This window comes from Oryctolagus cuniculus, chromosome 1 (genome assembly GCF_964237555.1).
Source record: "Oryctolagus cuniculus chromosome 1, mOryCun1.1, whole genome shotgun sequence".
In the NCBI taxonomy this organism is placed as follows: domain Eukaryota; kingdom Metazoa; phylum Chordata; class Mammalia; order Lagomorpha; family Leporidae; genus Oryctolagus; species Oryctolagus cuniculus.
The window spans coordinates 67,159,910-67,175,579 of record NC_091432.1 but is presented as its reverse complement, the minus strand read 5'-3'; the positions used below and the strand labels follow the sequence as shown (position 1 = coordinate 67,175,579).

Sequence of the window (15,670 nt, the reverse complement as noted above, 5' to 3'; positions counted from 1 at the left end):
GCTCAGGAACGCCTGGACGACGGGAAACCGCTGATGAGAGGGGTGAGTTGAGTTGCTAGGTAGGACCAGTTCTGCTACCGGACACGGCTGCCCGCGCTGCCTCACACACTGTGTACACTCAGAGGCGGCCCACGGCCCGAGCTCCTGTGGGGTTTTGTTCAGGCTAGTCCTGTCATGATGGCACAGGAGACGGCGGTGCGAGAGGAATTTCAGAAAGGCAGAGTCAGGTCAAGTGAAGTAATCAATGTTTATTCTATATAATACATGGATATATAGATACATTTTCCTTAAAGAGTTTGCAACCCTGAGGCAATGTCCTTGGGTACATAATGTATAAAGCAACAGCAAATGAGATCTGAATGCAGGAATGACAACTGGAATTCAAAAACATAATTTAATATTTATGAAACTGCACACACATCCAATCGCAGTCCACGCCTCATCTAGTCTGAATCCACCCACGGCGCCCGCTCCTTGCTCCACAGTGTCTTCCTTCTGCCGCAATTTAATAAATTAACATGGGATTTACATACAGGAATTTCTGCCTGCCGAGTGTGAGTGCACCGCCAGGAAGCACGGCCTGCTTTTGCCCACGGCATCTGTCCACACGAGGACGTCGGCCCCCAGGGACGTGGCTGGCCTCTGACTGCGGGACGCTAGGGTCCGCCAGAGGCAAGCTTTCCAGCCAATGCAAGGCCTGGGTCCCGGGTCCGGCAGGGCAAGTAGAAGGTCATGGCTGACCAGAAGAGATGGACCGTCGGGACGACGGGGTCAGAGAACCAGTGAGCCTGACACGCTCAGGCCTCAGGCCGCACAGCCCAGCCCCTGGGCAGGCAGGGGCCGCAGTGCGGTCCACGGGTGGGCTACGGCTGGAGTGGGGACAGGGGAGTGGGGACAGGGGAGTGGGGACAGGGGAGAGGGGCCCGGGGCCGAGACCACTGCTCTTCTTCCCCACCAACCACAGACGCTGCAGTAGATAGCAGAAACCTATCGCTGCGTAGTCCATGTCCCCAGCGGTTTATGAACTACAGCGACGGCCAGTGCTCGTGAGGAAGGAACGGTGAGTTATTATATTATTTATATATTATCATCTTCCCTCTGAGGATAACGCACAAGTGTAACTCAAACGCAGACGGCTACCTGGACAGGGACCCGAGCGAGCAGCTCTTCCGACCAGAGGGTGGCTCTTGCCTTCAAACAAGCGTGGGGCCTGGAAGGCCGGCCTTGCAAGTGAGCTCTGACCCGAGTCCCGCCGCGCTCAGCCAGCCCGCGGCTCCGGAACGGGCTGCACTCACATCCAGCCGTGGCAGAACCACCACAGGGGGCGAGCGCAGCTTAGCCTCGGCGCAGGCAGCGCCTCTGCGCTGGCCCCGCGGCGGCCCTCAGCTCACTTGTCCGAGCTCCTGCGCGGCCGGCGGAAGCTGGAGACGTTTTCGTTCAGTGCGTAGATCCTGCGGGAGAACTCTTCAAACTCTCCCAGGACCTGCTCGTCACACTCCACCGCCACGGCGCTGTCCACGGGGATGCACTGAAACGCTTCCAGCTGGTGGCCCGCGCCGAACCCCGTGGCTTCCAGCCCGATGATCTCCTCCGCCTGCTCCACAGCGCAGCGGAGCTCGGCCTCCGAGGCCGGGTGGAACTCACCAGAAAGCTGCGCGGCGGCGGGGCCGGCCTGCTCGCCGGCCAGCGCGGTGCCGTTCACTGCGGCGGGGTGCCCAGGGAGGCCCTCTCCTCGCTCCTGGCCAGTGTTCAGGTCCACGGGGCCTCCATTCAAGCTGTCCCCCAAGTCGGCCCCTTTTTTCTTGCTTTCTTTGGAGAAGTCCAAGGAGGTGTCCAAGGAGGAGGACAGTGCTGCCGCCTTCCTCTCGGCCTCTGCCCTGGCGGGGGCGGCGGCCGCGGGCTGGGCCAGCGCCGAGTTGTAGCTGGGGGGCGGGGTTTTGTACTGGAGTCTCTCGTTCTCAGAGCTGGCCCGTCTGCGGTGCCCTTTGTCTGCGGACGGGACTGCCCCGGAGAAGCCTCCATCTGCACTCCCAAACGCGGGGCTCTGTCTCTTTGGAACAGGGATGGCGCTGGAGGTGTGATGCCTGTCGCTAGGAGACAAACAGAAACGAGAAGTTACTTTTTTTAAAAAAAATTATTTGACAGGTAGAGTTACATACAGTGAGAGACAGAGAGAGAGAGAGAGAAAGGTCTTCCTTCCTTTGGTTCACCCCCAAAATGGCCGCTACGGCTGGAGCTGCGCCGATCAGAAGCCAGGAGCCAGATGCTTCTTCCTGGTCTCCCATGCGGGTGCAGGGCCCAAGGACCTGGACTGGAAGAGGAGCAACCAGGACTAGAACCGGCGCCCATATGGGATGCCGGCGCCACAGGCGGAGGATTAACCAAGTGAGCCATGGAGCGGGTCCCCGAGAAGTTACTTTCCACTGCAGAGCTCGGGAAGCCCTCGAGGATCCAAAGACAGGAGAGAACATTAGTGTCTGAGGGTAAGAACCAAGGTGAGGCCGGCGCCGTGGCTCACTAGGCTAATCCTCCGCCTTGTGGCGCCGGCATACTGGGTTCTAGTCCAGGTCGGGGCGCCGGATTCTGTCCTGGTTGCCCCTCTTCCAGGCTAGCTCCCTGCTGTGGCCAGGGAGTGCAGTGGAGGATGGCCCAGGTGCTTGGGCCCTGCACCCCATGGGAGACCAGGAGAAGCACCTGGCTCCTGCCTTCGGATCAGCGCGGTGCGCCGGCCGCAGCGTGCCGGCCGCGGCGGCCATTGGAGGGTGAACCAACGGCAAAAGGAAGACCTCTCTCACTGTTCACTCTGCCTGCCAAAAAAAAAAAAAAAAAAAAAACCACAAAAAAACAAAACAAAACACCCAAGGTGAGCCAGGCGAGGCCCAATATGCAAAGTGCAGTGCTGTTAGAGAAGTGTGCCGGAGGGGTGGGGGGTGAGGGGCGGGGCAGGGCAGGGGACAGAAAGCACAGCACATGGGGAAGGTGGGAAGGCATTGGATGGATTCCTTGTGGAAAGAAAGAAAAACAGGAGAAATGCAGTGAACGTCTTACGTTAGAGGGCTACCGCGTTCTCAGTCTCCACTTTCATACTTAGTTCCTGGTTGGTTCCCACAAAGCAGTCCTCGGCATTTGGCCGGGAAGTTCAATAACTCAGCCAGGCAATGGCAGGGCCAGGCCCACGCCTGTCACTTGCAACTCCACGGGCCACGACCTTCCCCTTCCCGAGACCCAAACCCCCTTGTATTGGAGACCCGGGGCGGGAGGGTCAGGGGCCTTTATTTATTTATTTATTTTAATGAAAAATTAACTCAGGCCATGACTTCTCCTTTGGAAGGCCGGCCACGCATGTTTCACGACACTTTCTGTTCAGTGCCTTCCTTGAGGCCAAGTTAACTTTCCAGGAAGACGTCTGTGGGCCGGCAGTCACAGTCCCCGTTCAGCTAGACAGAGCCGTATAGTTTCTGACGTAATTTTACATTCGTCGTTCTACTTGGTCCCAACAGAAAGCCTGTCCAGAAAGTCGGTGTGCACGAGTACACACGTCTGCGATAATAAATAATCGTCAGTGCGGGGCAGTAGACGGTGGTCACGGCACAGACGCCGCTGGCTAAGCCAGAGGTCTTGCTAGACGAAGATGGCGTCGGTGCATCTCAGCCTGACTGTATGAACAGACTGGGGCCCGGAGCACTGGGGGCACAAGCGCCAGACCCGGCTGGCCTGCGCTCTTCAGACGCGGAAACTCGCCCAGAGAAGTTAAGGGGCTTGCAAGTGGGCTGCAGGCAGGAGCAGGGGCGGGCCTGAAACTTGACACAAACAGGCGTCATGGGAGGCCAAGAGGCCAAGGCCGTGGGAAGGGACACAGCAGGCCTGCCTCCCAGGAGCTTCCACTCTCGCAGGAGTAACGCGCGTCCGAGCTGCAGGAAGAGCAAGTGCTGCGCACCAGAGAAGGGACCTAGGCGTCCTGCCGCGGAGCCCTCGGCCTCAAGCCCGCCACGCAGCTGCCATGTTTCCTGATCACACCTGTGGGCTCAGATACCCAGGCAAGCCTTAGCCTTGGGAAAAGCCACCACAGGGATTCTAGTCCATGGGACCGTCAAATTTCATATGAGGGGTGGTCACTGGGCTGCACGCAGACCAGTAGATTACCGTTCTTAGTTCCCAAACAGCAACAGCAAACGCAGGTTTCCATGAAACTCACAGGAACGGGCTGAGCTACACATCTGGCCTCCTTGTTGTCTGCAGTCTACCACTGTGGACAGCAGTGTCCCTCTCTAAGTGACCTGGCAGGCTGACCAGGTAATCCCAGCCAAACAGCGCCAGCACCAGCACCAGCACGGTTTGCCCTACGCAGGGGGAGCGAGCCCGAGCCCCCACGGCCCGGTGGGAGGGGTGTGGGCAGCGCTGGCCAGGGGAGTGGCTGTGAAGGGAGAGGGACGTGATACTCCCTCCTCCCCCAGGGGCTGCCGTCCCCTCCCCTCCCCCAGGCGTCCTGCTCTGCTGCTCGGCTGGGATCCTGGAGGGCCAGCAGCCAGGAGCATGGGGAGCAGGCCTGGGCGTACCCAGCAGGGCTTCTGACGCCGGCGAAAAAGGCATTTCTGCAGCCATCACAGACTCTGCGCCTCTGGAAAGCTCTCAGCTGTGCACAGAGGAGTAAGCCCTGCGCCCCGGACAACGGGCAGAGCCACCACGTTCTGAGCGCCGCAGAAGGGGCTCTACACACAGAACCCTTCATCTGCCTGGTAGGCAGGTGCGCGGGTCACGGAGTTTGTTCAGGCCGAAGACCCACAGAGAAACCTCTGCGTTAGAGTCGGTCTGACTCCCGAGCTCGCGCTGCTAGTCCCAGATGGGAACATCACATTGAACCTCAACTAACCTCTGCTCAGGGCCAACCACACGGCACACAGCAAGCTAAATGCCATCACACAGGCCTTCTCACTCACCCACAGGCTCTATCCAAGCTCAGGGATATTTTGCACATGTATTCTATGGCTCTGAGAGGTGGAGACCTGGGTATTTTCTTTCTTGTTTTTAAAAACGATTTTTTTTATTATTTATTTATTTATTTATTTTTGACAGGCAGAGTGGACAGTGAGAGAGAAAGACAGAGAGAAAGGTCTTCCTTTGCCGTTGGTTCACCCTCCAATGGCCGCCGCGGCCTGCACGCTGCGGCCGACGCACCGCTTTGATCCGATGGCAGGAGCCAGGAGCCAGGTACTTCTCCTGGTCTCCCATGGGGTGCAGGGCCCAAGGACCTGGGCCATCCTCCACCGCACTCCCTGGCCATAGCAGAGAGTTGGCCTGGAAAAGGGGCAACCGGGACAGAATCCGGCGCTCCGACCGGGACTAGCACCTGGTGTGCCGGCGCCACAGGTGGAGGATTAGCCTGTTGAGCCGCGGCACCGGCCGAAAAAGGATTTCTTTATTTGAAAGGTGGAGTTATGGAGAGAGACAGAGAGAGAAGGAGATACATAGAGAGAGACAGAGAGAGAGAGAGAGAAAGAAAGAGATCTTCCATCTGCTGGTTCATTCCCCAGATGATTGCAAAGGTCAGGGCTGGGCCAGGCTGAAGCCAAGAGCCTGGAACTCCATCTGGGTCTCCCAAGTGGGTAGCAGGGGCCCAGGTACTTGGGCCGTCTTCTGCTACTTTTCCAAGCATGTTAGCAGGAGCTGCATTGGAAGTAGAGCAGCCAGGATCATGCAGGATGCCAGCATTGGCAAGTGGTGGCCTAACCCACGGCACCACAAAGCTGGCCCTTTGGATATATTCTGATATCCTGATTTTGTGACCCTACTCTCCAGTCTGTTTAAATTTTTATGAGAACTCAGGTAAGAACAGTATTAGATACAAATTGGAAAATTACAATAAAACATTCTCTTTTAAGAATGCTAAGAGAATGAGATATTTTGGATAGACAAAAAAGAAGTCTATATAGCTAAGGTTTATTCTTTTATTGTTTTGTCTTTTGCTTCCCATTTTTAGTTATGCGAGAGCAAACTTTTCAAAAACTCTTATTGAAGCCTTTGTTACAATTTTAAAAAGTTGATTAAAAAAAGCTATTTTCTCAGCAACACTGGACAATGGACTTGAACATGCGTTGCTCAGCGATGACACAATGAGGAGACGAAGGGCTCTAAGTGGCCCTGCGCCTCAGGACCCGGGGCTGCCGTGAGGTCCGCGGGGCTCCTGCTGTGTGCTCTCCTTTGCCAGCCGGCTCCTCTCCTCCGCTCTTTTGTAAATATTTGCTGCTGGCTTGTTGTATTCTTCTTCTTCTTCTTTTTTTTTTTTTTTTTTAAGATTTTATCTTTTTATTTGAGAGGCAGAGTTTTAGACAGAGAGAGGGAGAGACAGACAGAAAAACCCTCCAGCCAGCCACTGGTTCACTTGCCAAATGGCCGCAACAGCAGGAACTGAGCTGAGCTAATCCGAAGCCAGGAGCCAGGAGCTTCCTCTGGGTCTCCCACTTGGCCCAAGCACTTGGGCCATCTTCTGCTGCTTCCTCAAGCCATAGCAGAGAGCTGGATCGGATGTGGAGCAGCCAGACATGAACCAGCGCCCGTATGGGATGCTGGCGCTGCAGGTGGAGGCTTAGCCCACTATGCCACAGCCTGGCCCCTTGTTGTGTTCCTAGAAAGCAGGTGTCCTGAGAACTGTGTGCAGATTAGGGGCTGACAAAATCTGAGAGGTGGGCGAGGAGATGTCATGGGCGTAATGGGCTTTATCCTGTAGATTTTATAACATTGGTTTTGACTGCTCAGAATTAATCTTCAAATCACTTCCAGGATCTTCGCTACATTCCAGATTTTCAAGATAGCTAAGCTCCAAATAGCTGAAGTATTAAGTGATTACATTAATATGTCATTACATGCATGCATTTTTTAACTTCAATAATTTATACTCACAGAAAAGTTAAAAGTATAAACTATATAAAAATAAAGCAACTCACAGGTCTATTATCCATTAAGTAACTACTATTAACTTTGATTTTATGTGTGTACATTTTGTTAAAAAATTTAAAGTTGTGTTTGTGGTATACATGCATAATTCTGTACCCTGCTGCGTATGTAATTAAAGCCTCTTGGGAAACAGTTCTAAATGCTGCTCCACTGGATGCAATATCATAATTTACCTAATTATTCCCTCGTTTCACTATAAAAGCAGACTGCTGAGAGCAGGTCCGTGTAAAAACACACTCACACGTTTTTAATAAACCATCTTTGGTCTTCATTTCTAATAGAAGGTCTCAAAAAGGATTCCTCATTAGGTATTTTAGTACAAGCCAATAAAAAAGAGAATTTCAGCTCTAGTATTACCTAAAAGTGAGAGGTGCAATTAGCACGGCAAATGATAGATCAAAAAGGAAGGGCGCTCAGAAGGTTCCAAAGTTCTTCCTGGCTGCTTACGGTCTGGCTTCAGGATGCCTTCAGGTGAAGACGCTGGACCTCAGACTTATTATTTGACTGATTTTTAAAGGATTTTAAACAACTTATTCCCCAAATGAAATCAGTACTCATTTATGCTGGAATGAAAACTTACAGTTTCTACTCTTCAAAAACAACTACAAGATAGTGGGTGCTTGGGGAGGTGTGGCTGCACCTCCACTCTCCCCCAGAGGCCCTGTGTGTTCCGGGCGCTAGACTGGGGGTCCACAGCCCGAGAATCAGGCAATCGGGCAGCCCTGCAGTCCACCGCACACACCCTCCTCCTGAGCCTTTCTCCTCAGTGGTGTCTCCTCCCGCTTGGCTTAGGTACAATCTGGAAACATGATATCCAGGGTTTAATGCTACAATTAAAAAGAATTTATGAAAAAAACAACAACCCATAATTGCAAATTTACTAGGCCACAGTTTAGTGAAACATGGCATAAACTGTTGAATAACTGAACCACATCAGGGACTGTAAATTACTTAATAATAAACCTTGTGCTGTGAGTAAAAAAGGATTTCCTAGGGTCACAAATAATTGCAGGACGAGGGAGAAGCCAAGTGGCTTGGAGTGTAAGGGTCAAGGGGGACTGTCTGGCTTACATCTGGCTTTGGAGCACGTTTTCTTGGAGCTCTCTGCACGAAGTGATTCATTTCTTTCTGGGTCTGGGAGTGCTTATTGACCGCGGCCAGTTACCTTCTCTTATCTCTTCGGCTCTAGCTGGAGATGGCGGCCTGGGGAAAGGAGCCTTAGAGACCTGCCGCTTTGAGTCCATGTGCGCAGAGCTACAACTTCAGGTCGAGATCACCATCTACTGTGGGAAGTGTTCCGCTTTGTAAAACAGATCATGACACTGGGGTAAGGATGACCTAGAATGATGCACTTGAACTCCTTGGTGGAACGCCTGGCACACATCCTGACGGCAGCAGCAACTGTCGCTGCGGCTGCTGTCGTATTAGCTTGCGCGGGCTGCTCGTTGTAGAAGCCCTTCCCCCATCTGACCAAGGAGAAGCTGAGGTCGTATCTTGAAAAGGAACACAGGGTAAAAGGTGGCAGCGGACGGACTGAAACCCAGGTCTCCTGCCCTCTCCTGTTTGCTCCAGCCAGCAGGCTGCTTCAGGCAGGAACAAACAACTCTCCACCCACCCGCCTCTCGGCTTCTGACCTCACCCAGCCCACTGCAAGAAGCAAAAACAAAATGAAGGCCAGTGGAAAAGAGTTCTGGAGCAAAGTACCAAATGGGCCCAGAGGTTTATTCTGCCCAAAGGGAAACATCATTCACTATTTCCGTTGTTGCCTTGGGGGCCTGGGGTAGGGGAGGCTGCGGAAAAGTAGAAATGCTCCAGACACCTTTGTTGCCCAACTGCTGGGCGACTGGCAGAACTTTCTGGAACACTTGGTGGTACATTCCAGTTGTCTGCAAACCCCTGGTTCCTCACTGTTCTGTGTGAATTTAGCCTCAGGGAGGGGGGATTTTTCAAAGAGGGAGCACTTCTCTATTTCCTAACCTAAATGAATGGGAATACGCTGGGCACTTGCATGTCAAACTGGGCTACAGAAGCCCTGCCGTGGAGCCACCCTGGGAATCGGCAGAACCCAGCTCGCTCTCTGTGACCATCCTTGCCCTGCCACTGCCCTCTCCTCTTCCTCTGTCTCTTGCTTTTACTGCATGAAGCCACAGCCTGCCCGGTGAGAAGAGAGCCTGAGAAAAGACACGGTACAAAAGCACTGATTCAGAATGGGATTCCCCCACCCCCACCGCGATGTGTAGTGTCCCAGACTCCACCCTTCAGGTGCCCCCTCCCTAAAACAGTTACTGCAGTAAGGGTTAAAAGGCCAAACATTCTCAGTGCATAGAGTAGGCACTCCATAAATCATTAATAATAAAACAACTGCAACTGACAATGATTTTAAATTTAAAAAAAAAATAAAGCCAGGGGCTAGTGCTGTGGCGTTGTAGGCTAAGCCTCTGCCTGCGGTGCCAGCATCCCATATGGGTGCCAATTGAAGTCCCGGCTGCTCCTCTTTCTATCTAGTTCTCTGCTATGGCCTGGGAAAGCAGCAGAAGATGGTCCAAGTCCTTGGGCTCCTGCACCCACGAGGGAGACCTGGAGGAAGCGCCTGGCTCCTGGCTTCGGATCGGCGCAGCTCTGGATATTGATGCCATTTGGGGAGTGAACCAGAGAATGGAAGACTTCTTTCTCTGTCTCTCCTCTCTGTGACTTTGCCTCTCAAACAAATAAAATCTTAAAAAAAAAATTCACAATACCTGATTATTTATTTGAAAGGAAGAGACAGAAGGAGTCAGTGAGTGAGCAAAAGCCAGGGGTCTGGCACTCCATCTGGGTCTCCCACCCCACAGCCCTCTTGCCATCACCTGCTGCCTCCCGGGGCACACACGAGCAGGCAGCTGGACTGGAAGCAGAGGCAGGACCTGCACCCAGGCATGGTGACAAGGGATACAGGTGTCCGAAGTGGCAGCTTACCCGACACCCCAACACCTGCCGTGCGTGGGCGAGGCACTGTGTAAGGTGCTTTCACACGGCCTCACTGAATCCTCCCAACATCTCTATAAAGGATTACAGACATCGCCTCATTTTACAGATGAAGAAACGATGGCACAGTGGGCAGGTAATTTGGCCAAGGTCACAAAGACGCTGGGTAGAAAGCTAGGATTTAGCCAAGCCAGTGTGACCAAATGAATGTCAGTTTCCTTCTCTCTCCTGGCCCCCAGGGCCCTTCTGCTTTTCGATACCTTATCAAACGCCTACGTTTGACCTCTGCTTGTCTTCCAGGGGCGGGGGCTGAGAATCAGGAGAGTACCTCTTAGGAGGGGCTTGACCTCCTCCTTTTGTCCTCCTGCCTACACGGTCTGTACTCCGTCAGCTTGCAAGGACTTATACCGCCAGGCACTCTGAGCATCAGTTAGGAAGAGAAATACATTCTGCCATGAGGTGACGTAAATGTGGAAACCGAGGGGAAAGTGAAGTCAGGAAAGCGAGGTACAGATTTCCCACATCAAGAGAGTCTGAACTGTGCGCAACCGCCCCGGCCCCTTTTCTCTTTCAGATTCCCTTGTGCTGTCTGCAGCCGGGTCTCACGCTGCAGAGCGCTGGGGAAGAGTTCAGTTCACAGCCTCAGATACGAGTCCTTCCCTCCCCGCAGCACAGCTCCTTGGAGGCACATGACTCTATCACAGCTGGGCAACACACTAAATCCTCCTTGCCTGGACCCTGGCCAACATCTACAGCCACAACTCAATGGAGTAAGAATATTTCAAGAGAAACACACACACACACACACACACACACACAGGCCCTTTTAAACAACATTTGATCTTCTTCTCTCTCTCCCCTTGCTGCAAGCTATGACCTCATGGCAGGGAGAGCTCAGCACGGAGCTGTTTAAGTTGGTTTACGGCCACCAGAAATGTTTGAAACGCTAGGTGCGACCCTGCGCCAATATCATGTCAACTGTGCTAAACAGCAATAATGGTTTCTCACCTTCTTAAAGATCACTGCTTAAATAATGCAGCACAGCGACAGGCCTGCACGGAGTGCCAAAAGCAGGTTGCCAGGGTGCAGCTGAGGTGGAGCTACGGCTTTTGGCAGCTCAGGAATTATGACATAAAGTTAGTTTTTGCAAAACAACAACCTCCATAAATCAGGCTACTATCCTCTTTCAAAATCCAGCTGAGGCTGGGATTTCTCTCTCTCGGATCCAGCAGAAGCACAGAGCACCTAGGGGAAAGCGAACCGAGCAGTGAGAGCTTATCTCCCAGGAGGCAGCGGCGGGCTAAGAGTTTTAAGGACGCCAGGCTCCTGGCCACGGGCGGGCCCTCTCAAGATAAGTGTAAGTGCTTGATCTCTGTGCTGCATGTTAGCAAAAACACAGAACAAAATAAAAATAGAAATCAGCCTGGGTCCGAAGCACGCACTGAAACCTGGGCCAGCGGCCACCCTCCCTCGGGCTCAGCTAGGAAGGGGTCCTGCCAAAGTCTGACTAAATAAAAACAGCATAAAAAGGTGTAACGGAACAAGGGAGCCTTCAGATTTTATTTAAGCTGAGTCGTGATGGAAAGATGAACCTGTGAAAGAGAAAGTTCCACAGGCACAGGACAAAATAAGCAAGCGAGGATCCAGTTGCCCGGGCTGTGTGATGTAAGGGCTCCCAGGCTCACCCGGGGGCCAGCTCAGTCTCACGGCACAGCTCCGTGGAGTGGGCGGTACCAAGTGATTCTCCAGAGAGACAAATGGGGGGTGTGGGGACTGGGAGGGGCCAAGTCAACCACTTCCCTCATCAGCTTTCACGTTAAGAATTCATCACACGCACGCATTGCGATCACAGTTGACATTATGAGACTGTAAAACGGTCTGTCGAAACGAGACAGCACATCTTGATGCCATTTATAGAGCATAACTAACAGCATACAAGAAAACCTGTCAGGAACAGGGAAGAGACACCGGGAATGATACCTGGGGACCCCTTGGAGGGTCAGGATGGCGCTCAAGACCTGGGAGCAATCAGCTCTTTACGGCCAAAATTACACACAAAACAGAACAAGGGGCCCGCGTGGTGGTACAGTGTGCTAAGCTGCAGCTTGGGGTACCTGCTGGTTTGAGTCCCAGCTCCTCTGCTTCTGATCTAGCTTCTTGCTACTGTGCCTGCGAAAGCAGCAGATGATGACTCAAACACCCGGGTCCTTGCACCCACGTGGCTTCTGGCTGTTGGATTTGACCTAATTCAGCAATGTCTGTTGGTACCATTTGGGGAGTCAGAAGATCTCTCTCTCTCTCTCTCTCTCTCTCTCTCTCTCTCACCCTTTTGAATGAATGAGTGAACAAATACATCTTTTTTTTTTTTTTTTTTTAAAGACTTATTTGAAAGGCAGAGTTACAGAGAGGGAGGACAGACAGAGAGAGATTTTCCATCCACGGGTTCATTTCCTAAATAGGTGGAATGACCAGGGCTGGGCCAGGCCGAAGCCAGGAGCTTCTTCTGGGTCTCCCACGTGGGTGCAGGGGCCCAGGCACTTGGGCCACCCTCTGCTGCTTTCCCCGGAGCATTAGCAGGGAGCAGGATGGGAAGTAGAATCAGACCTGCCTGTGAAAGGACAACCTGTAACACAAACTCCACAGGAAAGCACGCGGCCTGAAAGGGCTGGCGACAGACAAGTGGCCAGCAAAGGCCAAGGTTCGAAGGGCTAGCAGAGCTCTTCAGCAGGTGACGTGTGGGCTGCTGGGCGGGTCTCTTCCGGGGGAAGCAACAGCAGGGAAAGACCCTGTATCTGAGGACCCCAGAGGTCAGTGAGCAGTGGCTGGTAGGAGATGAAGCTGGAGAAGAAAACAGTCTGGGCTATGCAAAGCCCTCAGGATCTCTGCTGTCATTAAGTCATTCATGTGTTTTGAGCAAGGGTGTGTGTGTGTGTGTGTGTGTGTGTGTGGGCATGCGTGGATGAGCCAAGGAGCGAGACTGACTTACAGTGCACGCTGGCCACAGCTGGGGAACAGAGTGGAAGGGGCCCAGAGTGGCCGTGCACAAGCAGGGAGATGATGGGGCTGTGGCTGAAATGGGAATGCAGATACAGCCAAACAAAGTGAGGGAAAGCAGTCGGGAGTTGCAAGGGTTGGATACAGGGGTGAGAGGGAAGGGGGAACCAAGGGTCATGCCTGGCTCCCTGGCTAGTCCGGCACAAGGGATGGAGGTCCCGTGTGCGGAGACGGAGCACGGAAGACTGAGGATTAGGGTGACTGGGACAGGAGACAGGAAGGGAAATAGTGCTCGAAGACGTACGGGGGCAGTCTGAATACAGGTTTGGTATTGGAAAAGATCAACACTAAAAATAAACAGAGAGAAGAGGGCCGAGGGCTGCGCATTCAGGACCTGCAGCTTTTTATGACGAGGGCGAGGGAGAGGAGTCTACGGTGAGATAAGGAGGAGCTGTCGGACAGCGGTGAGGAGAACCAGGAGAAGCCCGTGATCCTGGGCTTCCTTTGCTGGAGCTGCCAGACGCTAAGTGATCCCTTCTGGAAAACACTTTATTCTTAGCATAGTTACGCGAGGCTGTGCCGTATGATGGTTAAAGCAGGGGTTCCAAAGCTGTCCTGCAGAGGCTAAAATCTCAGCCCCCACGTGGTGTCTATGTCACCTTCAAGTTATGTTAACCCCTCAGCTCCTCAGTTCATCCATCTGCGAGATGAAAGAGGAAAGTGAGTCCCAGTTCTCAGGGCTGCTGCGAGGTGACAGGAATGGACCGGGCAGTGCTTCCAAAGTGCTCGGGAGGAGTTTCTCGTCTGCAGGGACAGGCCCATTTGCTATCCGCCCTCATGAGGGACCTTACTATGGATTGCTGACCAGCATCGTATCAAAAGATCTTTAACAACTCCAGGGAATTATGTCAAATTGGGCCTGAACCCAAACGTCATATGCCAGCAGCTGGTGATCATTTCTTTCTTCCCCACGTAACTGCTTTATGCTTAACGTCCCAGGTCTGAACAATGCTGCAAACCCGCCAGCTTTTGATGGGCAAAGATCCTATCTTTAAGCCTTCTTGAAACTAGTACAGTGCATCAGCTCCAAAGGGTGCTTATCGAGTGCCACTTACTAACAGGTGCTGAAGAATCTCTCCCGAGAGACGCTGGCTTTTCAGTGGAGAGTGCCTACGTAGCTTTTCTGCGGATTCCCTGCCCCCACATTTAGGTACGCCCATCTTCCACAAGCCACCTGCAGCGCCACCTCCGCCCCCGAGCCTTCTTTCAGCACAGCAATCTGAAGTGATCCCTCTCACTCGGAACAGCTACAGTTTTCATTACTCTGCCATCTGATGCTCCACCTGCGTCTCCACACATGCTCTGGGAGACATTATTGAAATCTACACTTACTGCCTGCCTGTCTGTGAGCCTCCAGGAATAAGGGAGTGTCTAGAAAATCAGCCTCCTATCGTTAAGGAGTTTCCACGATAGTTGAGAATACAGACAGTAAATGCCACGGTGCTTTATGTGCAGTACACATTTTGTCTAGTACAATGGAGAAGCTGGAAGACTCATCAGAGGAAGCTATATCTGACTGGTGCCCTGAAGGATAAGTGGGGATCAACCAGGCAGAGCGTGTGTGCGCCCACGTGTGTGTGTGTGTGTGTGCGCGGGGGTGGGTGCAGTAAGAAATGAGAGAAGCGCATTCCAGGCAGAATGAACCACTGTATGTGTATGGTCTGGCTGTGTAGTCAAGTCTTGGAAAGAGTATTGGCGGGGGAGGGCTGGTCTTTCCCTTCTTGAAATCCTCTAATCCATCTTCCAATTTTACAGTACAGATAACACTGCTGATTCTCAGTGAATATCTCTGTTTTAAAAATAAATGAGTTTAATCAGTTACATCCAAAAAGAAAAATTTAATTATTTGGCAATGCATTGAGAAATATTCAGTTAATATAAAAAGGCAAAGACAAAACCGTTCAGAGATATAGTAAATTGAAAGGAAGAAATACTATATAGCCATTAAAAATGATGCTCAAATTTTTAAATAGCATCAGCAAAATGCTTAATATGTGATATTACACATAAAAGCAGACTATGTAACTATGCTGTCTAGAACTGTAGCCACTAGTAACTGGTTATTGGTTCCTAGAGCTTGAAACATGACTAGACTGACTCGAGATGTGTTGTGAAGATAAAATATACACTGGATTTAGAAGGGGTAGTATGAAACAAGGGAATATATCTTACTAGTAATTTTTAAAATGTTGATCACAAGTGAACGAGATATTATTTTAGGTATATAATTTGGATTTTATTTGGGTTATAAGATATACTATTAAAATGAACTTACTTGTTTCCTTTAACCATTTTTTAACATGGCTGCCAGAAAATATGAATTTGTATACCTGACTCACACTGTGTTCCTACTGAACAGCACTGGTGCAGCTGGTATGATCTCTCGCGTATGAAATACCTAGGAAACTGACAACACAACAGTGGCTTCTGTCCTTGGATTGTGGGGTGATTGTTTTCCCCTCTCTGGCCTGTTTTTATAACTTGCAAATTCTACTCATTGAACGTATATGATTTTATAATTAAAAGGCATAAACAGAGATATGTACGACGCAAAGAAAAACAGAGAGCGAAGAGATTTCAGTGTGGTTCAAAGCCTCAGTGGCTGGCGGTGGCTGTGGGGCTCCGCACAGCGGAGGGTCAACGCACAAAAGACGTCGGCCAGCTGTTCCCCATCCTGACTGGAGACAGCAGAAAGCGGAAA

At 51.9% G+C, this 15,670-nt stretch overlaps 1 protein-coding gene across 7 annotated transcripts in view; it reads right to left on the bottom strand.

Moving 5' to 3' along the window:
• Positions 1-228: 228 nt before the first annotated feature.
• UVRAG (UV radiation resistance associated) overlaps positions 229-15,670 on the bottom strand; it is a 324,263-nt gene continuing 308,821 nt past the window's right edge. For 6 of the 7 annotated variants that reach the window (XM_017344617.3, XM_051822278.2, XM_017344612.3 and 3 more), the window contains one exon: positions 229-2,090. In XM_017344617.3, the coding sequence (XP_017200106.2) occupies positions 1,388-2,090 (703 nt within the window). In that variant the 3' untranslated portion in view covers positions 229-1,387. Of the gene's footprint in view, positions 2,091-5,761; positions 8,445-15,670 lie in introns of those variants that run through there. The other variant, XM_051822282.2, reaches the window with a different exon arrangement.